The sequence below is a fragment of the Oncorhynchus tshawytscha genome, linkage group LG16 (assembly GCF_018296145.1).
Source record: "Oncorhynchus tshawytscha isolate Ot180627B linkage group LG16, Otsh_v2.0, whole genome shotgun sequence".
Classification (NCBI taxonomy): Eukaryota; Metazoa; Chordata; class Actinopteri; order Salmoniformes; family Salmonidae; genus Oncorhynchus; species Oncorhynchus tshawytscha.
This window is the reverse complement of record NC_056444.1, coordinates 52,553,579-52,576,332: the sequence shown is the minus strand read 5'-3', so window position 1 is coordinate 52,576,332 and position 22,754 is coordinate 52,553,579. Positions and strand designations below refer to the sequence as shown.

Below are 22,754 nucleotides of genomic sequence, written 5' to 3'. Positions count from 1 at the left end.
ATGTCGAAAACGTTTTTGGGAGATACGATGGATCATTGGGGATCATTCAATATTCCCTTTTGTTGTTCAGTGAAATCATCCCATGTGAAGAGTCAACTCATTTTAATTAGTTAAAGTTCAATTCGTACCTAAATTGTTTTTTTTTATTTCTATTGTTAGGATTTAATCACTTTAAATTATGTCTACTGATATAAGGTAAAAGGTTTACGTTTCTGTCTCCATATGATGTGGTAAATATATGCAATGCAAAAAAACATATACATTTAAATAGTATTAATAATAATTTGTATATATTCCAGTTAAGTCCCATGGAAAGTTTCCACCTCTGAATAATCCCTGAAATGTGCAACCTAGGTGGTACTAAGTCAGAACAGTAGGTAAAATTATTAGGGTGAGGCACATGGGCTACTAACAGCTTACTACAGAATATTCACTTAGTATTACTTTCTTAGCTACAGTATGTATACACATATTATTACATAATTATTACAATTTATGCAGCAGCATACAATACATTTCTTTGGACTCACCTTGTTGTGCTGTGCTCATTTGAACAGGAAGGTGGCGCAGCGGTCCTTCGTGGGGAAATTTTGTTATCAAACTTTGTCATCAGTCTGGAATTCTCTGGATTTATGGTGCTTTCAAGACAACAAAAAAACAACAAAAATAAACAAGGTTCAATCATGACGTCAGTGATCTTCAGGTCTGAGCTCTAGAAAGAGGCCCAAATTCTCGACTTGCAATTCCGAGTTGGATGACCATTCAAAACTTATTTTCCCAGTCAGAGCTAGAGTTCCCAGTTGTCTTGAACTCACTGAAGTTAGATTTCCCAGTTCCGAGTTTCAAGTTGAGCGCAGCAGAAGTCAGCATGGCCAATGTTGAATGTTTATCCTTTTAAGCTTGGAAAAGAGACCCTTAAACCCAAACTTGTGACCACACACCCACTCCACTGAATAGCAGACTAGTGATTGATTTGCAATGCTTGCAGTTCGCCACTGATTCCTTCCAAACCACTCATTGTTGAATTTGCGATTTCCAACTTGTTGTGCAAAGTATGTCCAATGGCCGTGCACCAATACATTCTATTATTTCTCTTCATATGACAAGAATTAAAAAGCATTTGCCATTAGATTGTTGACTTGATTCATAATGACTGCTAGCTAAGATTTTGAAAGTATGATGTTGACATGATCAGTCCAATCAAAGTTACTGTAGATATGTGATTTGATGTAATTTTATCTGTGGCCAATGACCTATTTTATTTAACTATGCAAGTCAGTTAAGAAAAAAAATTGTATTTACAATGAAGGCCAACTCTTGTGATACAGCCTGGAATTGAACCAGGGTCTGTAGTGATGCAGTGCCTTAGACCGCTGCGCCACTCGGGAGCCCTTGAGCCTTCTTGGATGGACACTTCTAATGTAACTATGGCAGCACCTAATGGGCTTGAATTTTCAAGCTTCACCATTAGATATGGCAGAACACTGAGCCAATCACAGCGCAACTAGAAAAACATTACCCAATCACGGCGCAACTCGAGAACATTGCCAACCCCAACGCTCTGTATTTCACTGGCTGCCCCACCACCACAGAAAGCACTATGCTGAAACACCTGCATTTGAGCTGCCTTACTCAAGAAAGCAAAAAATAGACCATGTTTGTATGCAGCTTTATTAACTCAATGATTATATATATTTTTTACAATGTTTGCAAAGTGATATGTGACACGTAATTACATGCAAAACAGGCTAAAAGAGTGGGGCTTAAACAGGTGGGGCTCTCACCTGCCCTGAATGACGGGTCGCCACTGGCTGTCCCACAGAGATAGACAGACTGACAGCCAGGAGCAAATATATAAACCATTACCACACATTTGTCAGCTAAATTACACTTTTATATCATATAACTTAACTCTCATTTATGAGAGGGAGATACCCTATTTGTATTGTTGTTTCAGCAGTCATATTTGGTACTCTTAACTCATTTATTACTTTGAAGTGACACAAATGGATAATTAAGCTTTTGAGCAACAAAAGATGTGATATTTAATTTGAGACTTAAACGTTTTGCAGTATAAACGACTTGCATTAGCCTATATTGTATTATTGACAAACAAAAACATGTATGATGTGTAACTATTTCCCATTTTAAAGTGTTAACTCATGGTTGCAAAAGTGCCACCGATTCAAGATTGACCCAAAATAGATTTCTAGTGACTGCAACAAATTAGCTTGCCCTGAACCATACTACAATGTGAATGGTCGTACTCAAATACAGTAACAGCCAAGACTATACACCAATAAACTTAAGATCCATTACTCATAACTCAAACTAATGAGGTCATTAAATCAGTCTGTTACAGTGAGGAGGCTACATGGTTAAAATGAGAGAGAGAAAAAAAAAAGAAGAGTTATCAAGTAACAGATATCCGCACCATGTACAAACAGTTATTGTTCAAATTGTTTTGGTTTTTAATTACAAGTTGCAACCTCAACTTAACTAACCTAAAAAGTAACGAAAGGCTTAACCCGTTAAATGTTCTTGCCAACCAAGTGATGTTGGGTAACTCGAATAGCCAGATAGTTTACCATTACTGTATGCTGGTTCAGAGGGGTTGGGTTAAATACGGAAGACACATTTCGGTTGAATGCATTCAGTTGTGTGACTGACTAGGTATCCCCTTTTCCCTTCCTTTTCACTTTACCTACTGGCATACAACCACCCAGGAGGTGGCACTCATGATCTGTGCACCATGCCCCAATTCTCCTTACTCCCGGCATAGCTTCAGTTCCTGCCTCTTTATATCAAGTTTGAAGTTTGTGAAACCTCGGAGCGGCCCTCAGCGGATGTGAGCCATCTCCTCCAGAAAGGGAGTCTTCATGCAGCCAGTGCAAAGCTGGTCCATCCACAGGGGCGCCTCGTGCTGCAGGGGGGTGCGACGAGGGTAGAAGGTGTAGGAGAGGTCGTAGTTGAGCAGACAGCTGATGGATGCCATGTAGAGGTCAGAGAAGCGACACAGGCGACGGGAGAAGAAGGTGGGGTTGTGGCAGGTGCGGAAAATGCTGCCAAAGTGAGGGTTGAACAGGTTCTTGGTCACAGCTCTGAGGGGGAAAATGAAAGAAATGAGCTTCCTTCGGCCCTAGGTCTGTACGAAGCTTGCCAAGTCAAAATTACACAGAATCCTTAAGGTCTGACTAGCTGTCCGACGGTTTTGATAAATTAAGTACAATTTATCTACTATAACTAGACTCACCGAAGCTCTTCTCTTTCCTTCAACCAATCCTGTAGAACTTCCTTTGACTTTGGATCTCGATGCACCTGCACAGGTTCAATAAAAAATGTTTCACTTGAATACCTTCATCTCAACATTCAAGAAAAACATGGCGTCAAGTGTCTCCATTCTCAATTGCATGGCTGATGGGTAGCAAAATCATAATATTAGCTTGTTGTAGTCATGTTTTTTGCGTGGGTACAATTGATTGGGAACACATCCCATAAAGGCAAGGGACCCGTCATGGTAAATGCAAGACGTGTAACTTAACCTATTGCTTTGATCTCACAGTTTGCTGAGTTCTATGTGGTAAAATGCCCAATAGTGTACCTGCATGCGTTCCAGTAGACCGGTGAGTGCCTGCAGCCAGGTGAGGCTTTGTGCATACTGCTCCGTATTCACCACCCTGGTCTCCACCTCCAGCTCTGGTACTATGGCCCCTGTCCGCCAGCCGTGACGCAGCATCAGGTCCTGCAGGAGAGCATGAGCAGTCAGCCCAGCACAACGATTAGCCACAGCATGCCACAAGTTATTACATTGTAAGCACAACAATGCGAGGCACAGTCCTTGAAACACAATCAATTCATGTGTGCATTTCTTGTGTTCTGAAATCACATTTACACTGCCTGTATCAGTAACCAAAACTTCTGACATAATATAGTATGACTCACTGCCAAGTCACTGTACAGATGATCTCCAAAGTAGAGCACCTTGGATCCCCTCCATCCTGTGAGCCTGAGAAAGTCAAACAGGTTGCCCTACAACAAGGAGACAGCATAATGAATGTCACTAGGAAAGATGATTAAAAAGGTCCAATGCAGCCATTTTGATCTCAATATCAAATCATTTCTGGGTAACAATTAAGTACCTTTCTGTGATGGTTAAAAAAATTAACAAAAATAGCTTTTTAGCAAAGAGCAATTTCTCAAGCAAGAATTTAGATTGACCACTCCGAGACAGTCCTGAATGGGGAGGGGAAAACGAGAAAAAAAAATACGTATTGGCAGAAAGGTTTGGAACACTTTCTAATTGGTCTTTGAACAAATTTAATCGCCTGGCCTACCAGGCAGGCCAAAACCCCATCCCACCAAAAACAGGCAAACATTTCAGGTGATCTTTTTTTTACACTAAAGGGCATTATCATAATTTTCATAATATTATTCCAATCTCATAGTGTGGACATATACACTGAGTGCAAAAAACATTAAGGACACCTTAATGGAACTCAATATTAGGAAGGTGTCCTTAAAATGTTTTGTACACTCAGTGTATATGAAAACACACATTTTTTGACTACACTGGGCCTTTAAGTTGTAATGCTTGAAGTAAAAACAGGAGGAAATAAGGCAAAAAAAGGACTGTGGATTGGCAGAACTATAACATGACAATTAATATAAAGATGTGGTCTTCCACCAAATTCTGCTGAGGCCTTAGCAGCAGACAACTATTGGCCTTGACTGTGGGTCAATCTGCCAATGATGTTGGCAGTGCTCTTAGGGAGAGCGGAAAAGTACTGCATGGTTACCATGTCCTACTGTGGCAATTAGGGTTGCAAAACTACTGGTAATTTACCAAAGTTAACAGAATTAACAGGTAATCTATGTCAATCTATGGTAACTTCAGTCATTTATTCTTGAATAACAAAAAAAATGTATTCATATATTGAAAACATTTTTTAAATCTTTGTCCATGTGTTTCTAGTGGATAGACCATTTGGTTCAAGAGGAACTTGACTTTTTCCCCATCTGCCACCAGTTTGGTGAAAAAACATTTACAATAAAGATATATTGACATAGTAAAATAAATGTGTGTATAAAAATTAAGGATATTTCATGCTGAAACCCTCATATTAAAACACCAATGGTATTCACCAAGTTGATAGTTTATATTTAGGATAATGCTTTACAGTTTTGTCATTCAAATGTTTAGTTTAAAAATCATCTTATTTGATTATTTTATATTTACATGTGACAAGACCACACAGAGGGCCAGAGATCATTACAGTAATCTGAAGTACCCAAAAAGGCCACACAAAATATAATCTGATAAAATACAAATAAAAACTTTAGTCACCCAGATTCTGGTAGTTTACAGGTAAACTTTGTTATTGTTCAGTAATATACCCTCCATTTGCAACCCTAGAGGCAATACATGTCACAGCATCAAAATATAATCCACTTTTCACTAAACCTGATCCATTTTCAGCTACAACAGGGAACTAACTTCAAGGACAAGACTAACATCTTTACGTAGACTTCAAAGGCCATCTTTGTAAGACCAGCATTACTCAGACTAGGGACATTTGATTCAGGTTGATTAAATAGTAACTTGGACTAATGTTCCACACATCACAATAGTCTTGCAACACCAAGGTTGTGGGTTCGATTCCCATAGGGGACTTGTGCGCAAAAGTACATAAATGTCCTGTAAGTCGCAATGGATAAGACCATCAGCTAAATGACTCAAATGTAAAAAATGTAATGCCATTCCAATCATGTCATTAATTTCCCACAGTAAAAGGATCAAATGCGACATTGACATTGTGAATCTCACAAATGACCACTACCTGGAACACAAGTGCTGGTAAGTCCTGCAACTGAGTTAGTCACTTTGCAATTCAAATGGAGAAGTTCATAATTTACAAGCTGGCATAGAACTTTGGCCCACACTCTCACGTATCATTTTGCGTATATATACACAGCGGATTTGAAAGTATTTAGACCCCAATTACTTTTCCCACATTTTGTTACATTACAGCCTTATTCTAAAATTAGTTTTTTTCCTCATCAATCTACACACACTACCCCACGACAAAGTGAAAACAAGTTTAGAAAATTTTGCAAATGTATAAAAACAAAAAATACCTTATTTACATGCAGTAATTATTCACCCTCATTGCTATGAGACTTGAAATTGAACTCAGGTGCATCTTGTTTCCATTGATCATCCTTGAGCCGTTTCTACTTGATTGGAGTCCACCTGTGGTAAGTTCAATTGATTGGACATGATTTGGAAAGGCACACACCTGTCTATATAAAGGTCCCAAAGGTGACAAGTGTATGTCAGAGCTAAAACCAAGCCATGGGGTCGAAGGAATTGTCCGTAAAGCTCCGGAACAGGATTGTGTTGAGGCACAGATCTGGGGAAGGGTACCAAAATATTTCTGCAGCATTGAAGGTCCCCAAGAACAGTTGCCTCCCTCCATCATTCTTAAATGGAAGGTGTTTGAGACCACCAAGACTCTTCCTAAAGGTGGGCGCCCGGCCAAACTGAGGAATCAGGGGAGAAGGGCCTTGATCAGGGAGGTGACAGAGTGTCACATCTGGAGGAAACCTGGCACTATCCCTATGGTGAAGCATGGTGGTGGCAGCATCATGCTGTGGGGAGGTTTTTCAGCGGCAGAGACCAGGAGACTAGTCAGGATCGAGGGAAAGATGAACGGAGCAATGTACAGAGAGATCCTTGATGAAAACCTGCTACAGAGCGCTCAGGACCTCAGACTGGGACCAAGGTTCACCTTCCAATAGGACAACGACCCTAAGCACACAGCCAAGACAACGCAGGAGTGGCTTCGGGTCAAGTCTCTGAATGTCTGAGTGGCCCAGCCAGAGCCCGGACTTGATCTAACATCTCTAAAGAGATGTGAAAACAGCTGTGCAGCGACACTCCCCATCCAACCTAACAGAGCTTGAAGGATCTGCAGAGAATGGGAGAAACTTAACAAATACAGATGTGCCAAGCTTGTAGCGTCATACCTGATATTTCAGGGGTTTTTTCTTCATATATTTGCTAAAATCAAATTGTTGTTTTATCATTATGGGGTAGTGTGTAGATTGAGGCGAAAATTTAGATTTAATTCATTTTAGAATAAGGCTGTAACGTAACAAAATGTAGAAAAGGTCAAGAGGTCTGAATACTTTCTGAATGCACTGAATAAAGTAATATTTCTGGGTAATGTCTCCGCTCCTACCTGTTTGTAGATCTGGCCCTTATCCAAGCTCTTGATCTTGTCCCACTGAAGGTCCCCGTTGCCATCCAAACGTCTGAAAGGTCTGCAAGTAGAAAATATGATCAGGTCACACAATGACCTGAACAGTGTGTAGAATGCTCTCATTTTCTCTCATAGACCAAGGTTATAGAACTTAGACACTTCTTGGTTGGGAGTATAAAGATATAGAGTCTCAGACTTACTTGCCACAGTTGTTGAAGAAGTGTGGTTTGTCAGCTTGAACAATGACAACATCAAAAAAGTCCCTCCAGTCCTTTCCTACCATGTATTTCATCCCTTTGTCTCTAAATAAAATCAGAAAACAGCTGGTTAGTGAACAACCACAAAATGTACAGTTACTGTTGAGACCTGAAAGTGCCCACAGATGGCACATCCATAAGGTTAACAATTTTTACAAATAAAAGCAAAGCTTCCCCCGAAAGTCAATTGAATTAAAATTTCCAAAATTATAACCTAATTAACCTACTCCTGTGTATTCAGAAATAAATAAAATAATTCAAAATAGGCTACTACACCAGAAAGCATGATTTGGCCACAGAGGAACATTAGCGTCTTAAAATAAAATTAATAAGCTGTGGATTGTTTAAATCACATTGCCTAAAGTCGTAAGGGCCCGCAATTTGGGTAGCGTGCGCGGCAAATACCAAATAGATGATTGTCGAGTTACAACTGTCAGTGAGAGGTAGAGAGCCCCAGCCAGGCATATCGCAATATTTCAAAATACAACCGTGAGAAAACGTACTTTGGAAGGCAAATGGCTATATTGCTGTAAAGATAAGACAATAAAAATCCTCATCTGTCTTTTAGTTATCAAAATTCTCAACTAAATTGAGCGGCCAGTATAGCCTATTTTATTGGCACCAGAAGAGAGCACAGGCCATATCCCCAGTGAGTGTGCATATTCACTCTTTATCATTGTTGGATCAGTGCCACATGAGTTTGTTTTTGGACAATAATTTCCTCCTCCAAGTTAGATGGACATCATATTGTATTTGTGTCTCCCCGTCTCATAGGCCTATTCTATGGATCAAGCAACGTTGTTTTTATTGATCTGTTTGTCAGCAGAGCAGGCTAAGTTGATGATGAAAACATTCTGCTCATGCCTCTAGTCATAAAGTGTAGTAGGATTGCATGAAATATGTTTATAAAAAAAGGCCAAATTCTTCCCGTGCAAAGAAAGGATAATCTACAATAGCATAGATCTACTCTACAACGCGCTCAGCCTTGCATTGAACAGTATTTTCTGCGAACAGTGATCGAGTTATATCATTAGCCTAAATTATGACTATCCAATCTACTCATCACATTACGAATAGTAGGCTCTCTTACATAAGTCTGCAAATGCGAGGATGCATGGAATAATTTATTATAAAGGTGCATTTTTAATGGTGAACATGCGCTTCCCCAAACAACTTGAAAGCGCACGCCGCCGCCTTTGTCTGAATGTACAGCACCAGTCAAAAGTTTGGACACACCTACTCATTCAAGGGTTTTTCTTCATTTTTACTATTTTCTATATTGTAGAATAATAGTGAAGACATCAAAACTATGAAATAACACATATGGAATCATGTTGTAACAAATCAGAATATATTTTATATTTGAGATTCTTCAAAGTAGCCACCCTTTGCCTTGATGACAGCTTTGCACACTCTTGGTATTCTCTCAACCAGCTTTATTAGGTAGTCACCTGGAATGCATTTCAATTAACAGGTGTGCCTTAAAAGTTCATTTGTGGAATTTCTTTCCTTCTTAATGCTTTTGAGACAATCAGTTGTATTGTGACATGGTAGGGGTGGTATACAGAAGATAGCGCTTGGTGGCTATGATGAAACTGGCTCTCATGAGGACCGCCACAGGAAAGGAAGATCCAGAGTTAAGTGGATAAGTTCATTAGAGTTACCAGCCTCAGAAATTGCAGCCCAAATAAATGCTTCAGAGTTCAGGTAACAGACACATCTCAACGTCAACTGTTGAGGGGACTTCGTGAATCAGGCCTTCAGTCTAATTGCGGCAAAGAAACCACTGCTAAAAAACACCAATAAGAAGAAGAGACTTGCTTTGGCCAAGAAACATGAGCAATGGACATTAGACCGGTGGAAATCTGTCCTTTGGTCTGATGTGTCCAAATTTGAGATTTTTGGTTCCAACCACAGTGTTTTTGTGAGACGCAGAGTAGGTGAACGGATGATCTCTGCATGTGTGGTTCCCACCGTGAAGCATGGAGGTGGTGGTAATGGTGCTTTGCTGGTGATACAGTCAGTGATTTATTTAGAACACCATTTACTTAGAATTTAGAAAGCCATCCCATCTAGTTTGTGCTTTGTTTTTCAACAGGACAATGACCCAACACACCTCCAGGCTGTGTAAGGGCTATTTGACCAAGAACGAGAGTGATGCGTACTGCATCAGATGACCTGTCCTCCACAATCACCTGACCACAACCCAATTGAGATGGTTTGGGATGAGTTGGACTGCAGAGTGAAGGAAAAGCAGCCAACAAATGCTCAGGATATGTGGGAACTCCTTCAAGACTGTTGGAAAAGCTTTCCATGTGAATCTGGTTGAGAGAATGCCAAGAGCAAAGCTGTCATCAATGCAAAGGGTGGCTACTTTGAAAATATAACATTTTTGCTTAACACTTTTTGGTTACTACATGATTTCATATGTGTTATTTCCTAGTTCTAATGTCTTCACTATTTTTGTACAGTGTAGAAAATAGTAAAAATAAAGAAACCCTTGAATGAGTATCTGTATCCATACTTTTGACTGGTACTGTATATCTCTGATTTATTTGGTTGATGGTGACACTTACACAAAGCTAAATGGGCTGTTGGTTATAAGGAAGAGCTTCTTGCCATGGCTGGCCAGACGGTGCAGAACTGCATATGTCTCATCTCCTCTGAGAATATATTTCTCTGTGGGAGGGAGATGAAAGGGTCAATTCAGACAGGAATATCCCCTTCCCTTGAGTATTTCTCAAGTATGTAAATATTCCACTTCCGTCAGAACGTGTTGTCCCTTGGAAGAAACTGATAGCTTTGTCCAGTGGGAAACAGTCATGTAGCATTTAAGCAAAATACAAAAGGTATTTAAAAGTAATTGTGAGACTGTGGTACAGCAGAGTATAAAGATACATTTTATACTGTCTTGAAATGCCCTCTCCTCTCAATTCCTGACAAACCTGAACTCCGTAAACACATCTTTAAACAAAACCTATTAACATTATAAATTGTCAAGGGTACAGTCATTTTTTTGCACTTTAATGTATGTTTGCAACATTTGATCAATTATCTCGACTTACCCTTAGCAATGGTTTTGGAAGAATCAGATTTAAAATACTTGAAAATATTAGTACTTCTTATCTTATCATAACCCCAAAACTATTATCTGCAGGGCAGTTAAATTGCTCTCCTGTTTATGTTTTCAAATACAGAGAAATAAACAGTGGATCAAGACAACACTTTTTTTTATTTAGGGGATTTTAACAATGTTCTGTTTAAAAGAACCTGCAATCTGGGCATGGGTGAGATGGGGAGCATCCAATACAACAAACAAATGAGATATAATGTCTAAAACCGAAGATGAAAAAAAAAAAAAATAGTACATCTCACCCAAGTCTTGCATTATCCACTTGTACATGTAGCCTTTGATATGCACCATTCCAATGGCATCCTATGGAAAATTAAAAGAGTGTGGATAAGCTCAACTTTCACTGAGAATGTTTGTATACAGTTGTCTTGCTCAAAGTCTAAAAGACATTTCTGACCGAACACTTTTGTGGGCTTACTGCTCCCACCTAAAAGGACATTTAACCAGCCACGTTTTTCCTCTCTTGGGAGAGATCCAATTGAATGTTTGCGGAGTGTGCTGTAAAGATCTAGCATTCCTGGAATCTTGCCACTCACTTCTGTAACTGGGAAGTACAGTTTGATTCTGAACAATCATAGACATCCTGAATCAGCAACTTAACAAAACAAGGCCTGGTTCGATGTGGGTGTGTTATGTTCGCTACATTAATTTATATAAATGATTTTTTTTGCAGGGGTGGTCTTAGTCACACAATTGTACATATTGGTAAGGTGCTTGGTGTAGTACTTTCAAGTAGCTGCACTCAGGACTGATTTCTGAGAACATGTCTACAACTTCATCGGCAAGCTGTAAAACTATCGTAAATAATGCACAAGCTACATGCTGTTCATCAAATCAAATTTGATTTGTCACATGTGCCGAATTCAACACCTTAGTGAAATGCTTACAGGCCCTTAAATCAACAATGCAGTTAAGAAAAATACCTAATAAAAAAAGTAACAAATAATTAAAGAGCAGCAGTAAAATAACAATAGCGAGGCTATAATCAGGGGGTACCGCTACAGAGTCAATGTACGGGGGCACCGGCTTCGAGGTAATTGAGGTAATATATACACATGTGGGTAGAGTTATTAAAGTGATTTATGCATAACAGAGCGTAGCAGCAGTGTAAAAGGGGGGGGGGGCAATGCAAGTAGTCTGGGTAGCCATTGATTACATGTTCAGTAGACTTCTGGCTTGGGGGTAGAATCTGTTTAGAAGCGTCCTGACCTAGACTTTAGCGCTCCAGTGCCGCTTTCCATGCGGTAGCAGAGAGACCAGTCTATGACTGGGGTGGCTGACAAGTCTGACAATTTTACGGCCTTCCTCTGACACCGCCTGGTATAGAGGTCCTGGATGGCAGGAAGCTTGGCCCCAGTGATGTACTGGGCCGTACGCACCACCCCCTGTAGTGCCTTGTGGTCGGAGGCCGAGCAGTTGCCATACCATGCAGTGATGCAACGAGTCAGGATGCTCTCAGTGGTACAGCTGTCAAACCTTTTGAGGATCTGAGGACCCATGACAAATCTTTTCAGTCTCCTGAGGAGGAATAGGTTCTCTCATGCACTCTTCACAACTGTCTTGGCGTGCCTGGACCATGTTCATTTTAGATGTGGACACCAAGGAACTTGAAGCTCTCAACCTGCTACACAACAGCCTCATAGATGAGAATGGGGGGGGGCACTTGGTCCTCCTTTTCCTGTAGTCCACAATCATCTCCTTTGTCTTGATCACGTTGAGGGAGAGGTTGTTGTCATGGCACCACACGACCAGGTCTCTGACCTCCTCCCTATATGCTGTCTCGTTGTTTTTGGTGATCAGGCCTACCACTGTTGTGTTATCTGCAAACTTAATGGTGTTGGAGTCGTGCCTGGCCATGCAGTCATGATTGAACAGGGAGTACAGGAAGGGACTGAGCACGCACCCCTGAGGGCCCACCATGTAAAGGATCGGCAAGGCGGATGTGTTGTTACCTACCCTTACCACCTGGGGGCGGCCCATCAGGAAGTCCAGGATCCAGTTGCAGAGGGAGGTGTTTAGACCCAGGGTCCTTAGCTTTGTGATGAGCTTTGAGGGCACTATGGTGTTGAACACTGAGCTGTAGTCAAAGAATAGCATTCTCACATAGGTGTTCCAGGTGTGAAAGGGCAGTGTGGAGGGCAATAGAGATTGCATCATCTGTGGATCTGTTGGGGTGGTATGCAAATTGGAGTGGGTCTAGGGTTTCTGGGCTAATGGTGTTGATGTGAGCCATGAACGGCATTTCAAAGCACTTCATGGCTTCAGATGTGAGTGCTACGGGTCGGTAGTAATTTAGGCAGGTTACATGTTGGTTTATAGACTCAAACAGGGAGAGGTTGAAAATGTCAGTAAAGACAGCAGAGTACACGTCCTGGTAATCCGTCTGGCCCTGAGGCCTTGTGAATGTTGACCTGTTTAAAGGTCTTACTCACATCGGCTGCAGAGAGCATGATCACACAAACATCAGTTGGTGCTCTCATGCATGTTTCAATGTTACTTGCCTCAAAGCGAGCATAGAAAGGAATTTAGCTCATCTGGTAGGCTTGTGTCACTGGGCAGCTCTCGGCTGTGCTTCCCTTTGTAGTCTGTGATAGTTTGCAAGCCCTGCTACATCCGACAATGTCTGTTTGATGGTTTGTCGGAGGGCATAGTGGGGCTTCTTATAAGCTTCCGGGTTAAAGTCCCGCTCCTTGAAAGCGGCAACTCTACCCTTTAGCTCAGTGCGGATGTTGCCTGTAATCCATAGCTTCTGGTTGGGTTTGTACGGACAGTCACTGTGGGGACGACGTCGTCGATGCACTTATTTTTGAAGTCAGTGACTGATGTGGTGTACTCATCAATGCCATCAGAAGACTCCCTGAACATATTCCAGCCTGTGCTAGCAAAACAGTCCAGTGGTTTAGCATCTGCTTCATCTGACCACTTCTTTATTGACCGAGTCACTGGTGCTTCCTGCTTAAATTTTTGCTTGAAAACAGGAATCAGGAGGATAGAATTATGGGGGGCGAGGGAGAGCTTTGTACACGTCTCTGTGTGTGGAGTAAAGGTTGTCTAGAGTTTCTCTCTCTCTGGTTGCATATTTAACATGTAAAACGGATTTAAGTTTCCCTGCATTTAAGTCCCCGGCCACTAGGAGCGCCACCTCTGGATGAGCGTTTTTGCTTATGGCAGTATACAACTCATTGGGTGCGGTTTTAGTGCCAGCATCGGTCTGTGGTGGTATGTAGACCGCTACAAAAAAAATACAGATAAAAACTCTTCGTAGATAGTGTGGTCTACAGCTTATCATGAGATGCTCTACCTCAGGCGAGCAAAACCTTGAGACTTCTTTAGATATACATCCTTTTAGTTCATCCAATTTATTTTCCAGGGATTGTATGTTGGCCAGTAGTACGGATGGCTAGGACAGATAAGCCACTCATCGGCAGATCCTCCATGGCACCCCGATCCCTTTCCACGATATCTTTTCTGTCTCTTTCTCCTGCAAATGACAGGAATGAGGGCCTGTTCAAATCAAATCAAATTTTATTTGTCACATACACATGCTTAGCAGATGTTAATGCGAGTGTAGCGAAATGCTTGTGCTTCTAGTTCCGACAATGCAGTAATAACGAACAAGTAATCTAACTAACAATTCCAAAAAACTACTGTCTTATACACAGTGTAAGGGGATAAAGAATATGTACATAAGGATATATGAATGAGTGATGGTACAGAGCAGCATAGGCAAGATACAGTAGATGATATCGAGTACAGTATATACATATGAGATGAGTATGTAAACCAAGTGGCATAGTTAAAGTGGCTAGTGATACATGTATTACATAAGGATGCAGTCGATGATATAGAGTACAGTATATACGTATGCATATGAGATGAATAATGTAGGGTAAGTAACATTATATAAGGTAGCATTGTTTAGTGGCTAGTGATATATTTACATCATTTCCCATCAATTCCCATTATTAAAGTGGCTGGAGTTGAGTCAGTGTCATTGACAGTGTGTTGGCAGCAGCCACTCAATGTTAGTGGTGGCTGTTTAACAGTCTGATGGCCTTGAGATAGAAGCTGTTTTTCAGTCTCTCGGTCCCAGCTTTGATGCACCTGTACTGACCTCGCCTTCTGGATGACAGCGGGGTGAACAGGCAGTGGCTCGGTGGTTGATGTCCTTGATGATCTTTATGGCCTTCCTGTAGCATCGGGTGGTGTAGGTGACCTGGAGGGCAGGTAGTTTGCCCCGGTGATGCGTTGTGCAGACCTCACTACCCTCTGGAGAGCCTTACGGTTGAGGGCGGTGCAGTTGCCATACCAGGCGGTGATACAGCCCGCCAGGATGCTCTCGATTGTGCATCTGTAGAAGTTTGTGAGTGCTTTTGGTGACAAGCCGAATTTCTTCAGCCTCCTGAGGTTGAAGAGGCGCTGCTGCGCCTTCTTCACAATGCTGTCTGTGTGAGTGGACCAATTCAGTTTGTCTGTGATGTGTATGCCGAGGAACTTAAAACTCGCTACCCTCTCCACTACTGTTCCATCGATGTGGATAGGGGGGTGTTCCCTCTGCTGTTTCCTGAAGTCCACAATCATCTCCTTAGTTTTGTTGACGTTGAGTGTGAGGTTATTTTCCTGACACCACACTCCGAGGGCCCTCACCTCCTCCCTGTAGGCCGTCTCGTCGTTGTTGGTAATCAAGCCTACCACTGTTGTGTCGTCCGCAAACTTGATGATTGAGTTGGAGGCGTGCGTGGCCACGCAGTCGTGGGTGAACAGGGAGTACAGGAGAGGGCTCAGAACGCACCCTTGTGGGGCCCCAGTGTTGAGGATCAGCGGGGAGATGTTGTTGCCTACCCTCACCACCTGGGGGCGGCCCGTCAGGAAGTCCAGTACCCAGTTGCACAGGGCGGGGTCGAGACCCAGGGTCTCGAGCTTGATGACGAGCTTGGAGGGTACTATGGTGTTGAATGCCGAGCTGTAGTTGATGAACAGCATTCTCACATAGGTATTCCTCTTGTCCAGATGAGTTAGGGCAGTGTGCAGTGTGGTTGAGATTGCATCGTCTGTGGACCTATTTGGGCGGTAAGCAAATTGGAGTGGGTCTAGGGTGTCAGGTAGGGTGGAGGTGATATGGTCCTTGACTAGTCTCTCAAAGCACTTCATGATGACGGATGTGAGTGCTACGGGGCGGTAGTCGTTTAGCTCCGTTACCTTAGCTTTCTTGGGAACAGGAACAATGGTGGCCCTCTTGAAGCATGTGGGAACAGCAGACTGGTATAGGAATTGATTGAATATGTCCGTAAACACACCGGCCAGCTGGTCTGCGCATGCTCTGAGGGCGCGGCTGGGGATGCCGTCTGGGCCTGCAGCCTTGCGAGGGTTAACACGTTTAAATGTCTTACTCACCTCGGCTGCAGTGAAGGAGAGACCGCATGTTTTCGTTGCAGGCCGTGTCAGTGGCACTGTATTGTCCTCAAAGCGGGCAAAAAGTTATTTAGTCTGCCTGGGAGCAAGACATCCTGGTCCGTGACTGGGCTGGATTTCTTCCTGTAGTCCGGGATTGACTGTAGACCCTGCCACATGCCTCTTGTGTCTGAGCCGTTGAATTGAGATTCTACTTTGTCTCTGTACTGGCGCTTAGCTTGTTTGATAGCCTTGCGGAGGGAATAGCTGCACTGTTTGTATTCAGTCATGTTACCAGACACCTTGCCCTGATTAAAAGCAGTGGTTCGCGCTTTCAGTTTCACACGAATGCTGCCATCAATCCACGGTTTCTGGTTAGGGAATGTTTTAATCATTGCTATGGGAACGACATCTTCAACGCACGTTCTAATGAACTCGCACACCGAATCAGCGTATTCGTCAATATTGTTATCTGACGCAATACGAAACATCTCCCAGTCCACGTGATGGAAGCAGTCTTGGTGTGTGGAGTCAGCTTGGTCGGACCAGCGTTGGACAGACCTCAGCGTGGGAGCCTCTTGTTTTAGTTTCTGTCTGTAGGCAGGGATCAACAAAATGGAGTCGTGGTCAGCTTTTCCGAAAGGGGGGCGGGGCAGGGCCTTATATGCGTCGCGGAAGTTAGAGTAACAATGATCCAGGGTCTTTCCACCCCTGGTTGCGCAATCGATATGCTGATACAATTTAGGGAGTCTTGTTTTCAGATTAGCCTTGTTAAAATCCCCAGCTACAATGAATGCAGCCTCCGGATAAATCGTTTCCAGTTTGCAGAGAGTTAAATAAAGTTCGTTCAGAGCCATCGATGTGTCTGCTTGGGGGATATATACGGCTGTGATTATAATCGAAGAGAATTCTCTTGGTAGATAATGCGGTCTACATTTGATTGTGAGGAATTCTATATCAGGTGAACAGAAGGATTTGAGTTCCTGTATGTTTCTTTCATCACACCATGTCACGTTGGCCATAAGGCATACGCCCCCGCCCCTCTTCTTACCAGAAAGATGTTTGTTTCTGTCGGCGCGATGCGTGGAGAAACCCGCTGGCTGCACCGCTTCGGATAGAGTCTCTCCAGTGAGCAACTTTATGTACAAAATAAGTTTTGAACAAAATAGCACGGTTTGTTAAGAGCCCATGAAATGACAGCCATCCTCTCCGGTGCCATCAAACCATTATCATCACCCAAAACCACGAGCTAGCTAATTTCCATCTGTGTTTGTCAATGAAGCTAGCTAGTAGCTAGCAGGCACATTGAGCAGTAGGCAACGTTAACTAAATCAACTTATCAAGTCACTGACGAGTGGCAAAGAGCTTCGGTGACATTGTTTTGAACGTTCTCACTATCTATTACCGGAGTGAGAGGCTGTCTGGCAGTGCTTAATAGTAAATCATGTTACAAAACAGGTTGTGGTGGGACGCAAGGGGGCCATACTTGCCAACATTAGAAAAGTTTAGGTTTAAACTTTCTCTCAGTCTTAAAATGGGCATCAGTCAATTAAAATCATCGACATAGTTGCATGTGATTAAATGCTGTTCTCATTACATAACCTGGCACATTTAGCCCTATGCTAACTTTAGCAGGTGGCAGTGATTATTTTCTTGTAACAAATCCTGCATCAGCCGATCAAAAATCTTAGACTTTATATCCACCAACCAATGGCATTTCTTAGAATAGGTCAATGTGGCCACCAGAGGGCTATTTTAAACCTTCAAATTCAAGGTTTACTTTTGTTCCGCTTGGTCCTTCTCATGTGTTGGAGTGCCAATATTGCATGATGTCTCGTTGACCTGACAAAATTCAGAAAGGCACATTTTCATATATATGACAAAATCCCACATTGTTGCTCATCTGTTTCACTGTGGTTTTAGAGTCAAAGCGGTTGACTAAAACCAGTGCACATTAACCGTGGGTTCGAGCCCCCTCGCATAAAGCATTTTTGTTAAAGAAAACACTGTTCACTGCTGGTACTCGATGCTCGATTCAAATAACACGTGACAAAGTGGATGATTATAAAAATGCATATGAAACATTGTACATGTAAACTATAGCCTATACATCTATGCAATTTGGTGACCAAGTTGACCTATTTTAAGAAATGGCATTTGTTGGTGGATATAAAGTCTAAGATATTTGATAGGCTGATACAGAGATTGATGATAAAAAAGATTGTGGGGGCTGTTTTGTTTGACTTCAGTTCAGCTTTTGACATTATTGATCAGTCTGCTGCTGGAAAAACCTGTGTGTAATGGCTTTATATCCCCTACTAGATTGTGGATAAGGAGTTACCTGTCTAACAGAACACAGAGTGTGTTCTTTAATGGAAGCCTCTCCAAAACAATCCAGGTAGAATCAGGAATTCCCCAGGGAAGCTGTCTAGGCCCCTTGCTTTTTTCTATCTTTTAAAATTTAAATTTTTAATATAATTCTACATTTCAACAGGGAAAACTCATGTAAAATTCGAACCCTTGCCACAATTACGTGGAGCTAAGCACTCTACACAGAAAGCTATTTGACTAATCAGTCAAACACACATGATCTAGTTGCTTTGATTATCAGAATGTACCATTAGACTTCTGTTAAGGATGCTTCATGGGTAAGTATTTGATCACGTGCAATTACATCTACGATTTTAATTGGCTGATGCGCATTTTGAGACTAAACTTTTTGTCAAACTTAAATTTTTTCTAATGTTTGCAAGTATGGCCCCATGATGCTCACAAATGGCTTTGGAATGTTGACAAGTGGCAGTTGGGATGCAAGCGTGCATCGTCTCAATTCTCATTTTGCCCAAAACTGTGAAAGACCCGAGTGATCACTTATGGGCTTATGGGCCAAGTATTGTCTTATCGTCACTGTCTGACGAAAACCTCATGTCCAAAACATCTTCTTTTCAGGATTTTTTTTTTTAAACGACCATATTATCCCATTAACAAAAATACATGAAACTTTAGAAGCTATTTTGAATACATTTTCTTCCTAGAGTCAGCATACATTAAGGGGATACTGCTTTGAATAAATAACCAAATTAAAATGGCTCAAATGTTATCAGACAGCGACGATATGTAAACAAGTCTGAGGCACTGCGTCATGTGGGCAGGTCTGTCTCAGTGCCTGTTGATTCTGCCACACAGTTGGATAGAGAGCAATCAGCGCAGTTCTCTCCATGCATGACAATTGTCCCTAGGTTTTACCATCCCGTGTTAGATGGCATGATCGAAATCAAAAATACAACCCTCAAATATCCAATGAATCTAGGAATGTAACAGCTTCCCTAAATCTCGCAAAAGTTTTTTGGAAAATACTGACTATGACCAAATTGATGATATTTACAGTTTTTGTAATTTTTTACATTAAAATCAATGTTCATTACAAATATCGAGTTCAGCAGCTATTTATAGTCAATGAGAAGATAAAATGGTATGCGACTTTTGGGTTCTCAGGACACAGATGGGGAACTTTTCACTATGTCTTGACAGCATTTGAACAGAGCCCAACACACTGGTAACGTGGCAGGCACCAAAAGCTACCTCACCGACATAAATTTGTCTTTCTTTAGCTTTCTTTAGCCCAACCTTTTCCATTTAGACACACTAAGCATTAGTAAGTGGCTCCACTTGAAGGGGAGAGAGGGAGAGGAGGAATAAAATAGCTTTTGGCACACTGACTGACTAACACAGCATGAAAAACAAAGTTAGCCCACATTCTCAACTGCCATGCACAATGGTAGACAAAAGGAAAATTCACAGACATTGACTTCGGTGCAACAACTCAGGAGTCAGGGTGCAGCAATGAACTAAGTTAGACTTTTTAGTTAAAAGCCTTGTATTTTCAGAACCAGCTATTTGCCCACATTTGAAAAACTGGTCCTACTTTGATGTCTGAATTCAAATAAAGTATTATCTTTGGATTCATGTTTTGTTGCTGAATGCACTCACCGAAACATCTTTGTAGAGATGACCAGGGTCATATTCAATGTCATTGGAGTTGAAGTAGTCATTGGCAGCTGCCAGGAGAGTCATCTCTGGGATGGAGAAAACATCCATGAACTGCTTCATCATTGGACCCTGTAAGATAACGTTAGCCCAACGGGATAGAAGACACACCAAGTTATACATATTCATGCACACCAGTCAGTTAATAGATTTTTATTCCCGTAGTATAGTATGAGAACACCGACCATTTGGTTTGGAGGGTATTTAATCAAGTGGGCAAATAAACTCAACTTCTCCCAAGGCACAGAGAACAGAGCAATAAACGAGTCAGACCATGTCTATTTCTCCAGTAGCTGGCCTAAAGTCTCCATAGGATTCTTTGTGATTAAAAGAAAGAATGTGGTTTAGAGCAGGTCACGGACATGGTAAAACGTGTCTTATAGTTACTGCCATTGCAACTAGAAGGAATTGCAATTGTGAACTATTTTACTTTAAAGATCATCACTTTTGCATGCTTTTTCAACATTTAGGCCTATAGGTCAAATATGTTTATGCACAATCTCCGATCCTTGTCTAGCTCATCATCTAGCTCATCTGTTCAGGAAGACACAGGCAAGTGATGTCGAAGAATGTGGTGAAGTAGTGACCTTTCCATAGAAGCCACTGACTTCCTGAAGAGGGACATGGTGAGTTCCACCATAGAGCTCCAAAACCTCGTCATCTGGAACAGGCTTCAGACCCCTGTGGGAATTAACATCTCTTTCACTATGGTCTCTGGACTACAGTATTTAATCCATGACATAGCAATAGCAAAGACTATTGTTATTAGAAAAAGAAAATTGTTTTCCATATATTCACAGAGCAAGTAACTTACCTGTATACAGTCCCCAGCTGGATGTAATGGAAGGCATCTATTTTCATCAACAGTCCCTGCACGGAAAACTATTTTATTAGTTCAACTACCATTTCACTCTAGTAAAAAAAATTGTAAAACTATTTCAGCTAATTTCAAACTTTTCCTGTTGAATGTTTATACTATAAGCTTTTATACAGAAAAAAAGCACTTACCTTCTGAATGTCATAGTGGAGACCACGTGCAGCGAAGTTGGGAATATAGTCATACTTGCTAATGCCCCCTGGATACTGTTTGGGGAGTTAAAAGAAAGAATTTAACAAATTCAAATCAAACAAACGTGCATTGTGAACATTTGTATGAGAATATGAGGCAAACAGCATCGCATTTCCATCAGACACACCTTGTAGTGTTTGACAAGGAAGTCTCGAGCTGTGTTGTAGATCATTGTATCAAGAGTGTTGGAGTACAGAGCGAGTGTGTAGTCATAATCAAAGCCATAGATGTCCACTTCGTCCAAGTCAACCTCATTGTTGGCATAGATGGTGGAGGGGTTCAGTAAGTTACATACACCTGGAGGAATCAGATCTGCAGAAAAGGAGGGGGGAGACATTAAACAAAATACCAAATCTACCATGATCAGTCTTCATGAATCGTCTTCAATGCATTGTGTGGGTAAACTGAAGTCTGGACAATTTTGGGCAGTAGGGGCCTTTAGTTAAAAATGGCCAAAGATGTATTTCATTAGGTTATGAACATTTCACTCACAGTTAGCACATCCTTCAGAGTTTATTACAGACATAATAATTGGAATGGGAGGGGGGTGTTAATATAAAAGACTAGGTTTATTGGTCAACCTGATTCTAATCTAATCAAATCATTTTGTTACTAAAATGACAAATAAGAGGTTGAAAAGTTTCCAGAGTGTAGCAATAATAAGATGATATGGCAGGGGTCTAACATTTGTCAACTGACAACCAACAATCTATCTGGTATGGATGGAAAAACAGTATTGACAAAAGGGAAATGGGTTAGTGATTAAAAAGTTTCAGTTGGCAAAACAAACTAACATATTTTAGGCAAACTTTAACATTTACATAAAAACATCTTACCGTGCACAAGCCGTTTCATTTCATTATACCTTGACCAAAGGTAAGTCTTGGAGTCAATCTGGAGTCCTGTAGTGAATGCCCTTTCAGACAAGGTAGGCGACACCCTCTGGTTGTTGCTCGCTACGTGTCTGTGATTTGCGGGTGATGGAGAAGTTGGGATGGCTGTGGACCGTACAGGCTGGATACCTAAATCTGATCCACAACTTTGTTCATCTTCGCAGCATTTCCCTATTTGCGTGGTCGGACCTGTAGATGCCACGCTACCACAAGAAGCCACATAAACTTTGCGAAGCGACGTGGACTTACTTGTCTGCCATAACGCATGGCTAAACATTCTTATTTTGTGACAGGACATTAGTACTTGGCATTTATCAGAGTATCTTTAGAACGTTATCTCACCCCCAAAAATATGTAGTGAATAGCCTACAATAGCCACTGAGTCTGATGCACAAGTAAGATCCAGTGCATATTCGACACTCCCATTGCCGGACAGATTATGGGGCGGAGTCAGCTCTCTCGCTTCGCCTCTTCCTCTGTGGTATCAACATCCTCATCGAATCACGAGCGGTGAGACGATGACTGATTTCACGTTCAGCCTATTATGGTGGGAAAGAATGCAGTCTTCCCAAAACGTGTTTCCATGCACACACAGTTCGACCTACGCCTGCTACGTGACTGATCTAAGCTTCCAGCTGGCAGAAGCATCTCATGTTTTATTTCATGGATGAAATATTTATCAAACCTGGGAACCATCATTTA

The 22,754-nt window shown here is 41.7% G+C and overlaps 1 protein-coding gene across 1 annotated transcript; it reads right to left on the bottom strand.

The window, feature by feature from the left end:
* Window positions 1-1,650: 1,650 nt before the first annotated feature.
* LOC112233054 (5'-nucleotidase domain-containing protein 2) lies at window positions 1,651-22,622 on the bottom strand. Its single transcript, XM_024400434.2, has 14 exons — window positions 21,996-22,622; window positions 21,287-21,471; window positions 21,099-21,173; window positions 20,905-20,960; window positions 20,678-20,771; window positions 20,034-20,162; window positions 10,895-10,955; window positions 10,096-10,198; window positions 7,463-7,564; window positions 7,242-7,323; window positions 3,943-4,029; window positions 3,602-3,742; window positions 3,254-3,318; window positions 1,651-3,101 (listed from the first exon to the last, which is right to left on the bottom strand). The coding sequence occupies exons 1-14, from the start codon at window positions 22,348-22,350 to the stop codon at window positions 2,840-2,842; spliced, it is 1,797 nt and encodes a 598-aa protein (XP_024256202.1). The 5' UTR covers window positions 22,351-22,622; the 3' UTR covers window positions 1,651-2,839.
* Between the last annotated feature and the right edge of the window lie 132 nt (window positions 22,623-22,754).

Bases quoted from the DNA above. Each gene is read 5' to 3' on its own strand.
- LOC112233054 (XM_024400434.2), bottom strand. From the start codon at position 22,350: ATGTCCTGTCACAAAATAAGAATGTTTAGCCATGCGTTATGGCAGACA. The intron at 20,772-20,904 runs GTAAGTTACTTG...TAATTCCCACAG, and splicing joins CAGCTGGGGACTGTATACAG to GGGTCTGAAGCCTGTTCCAG. The intron at 3,102-3,253 runs GTGAGTCTAGTT...TTTCCCCCTCAG, and splicing joins AAGGAAAGAGAAGAGCTTCG to AGCTGTGACCAAGAACCTGT.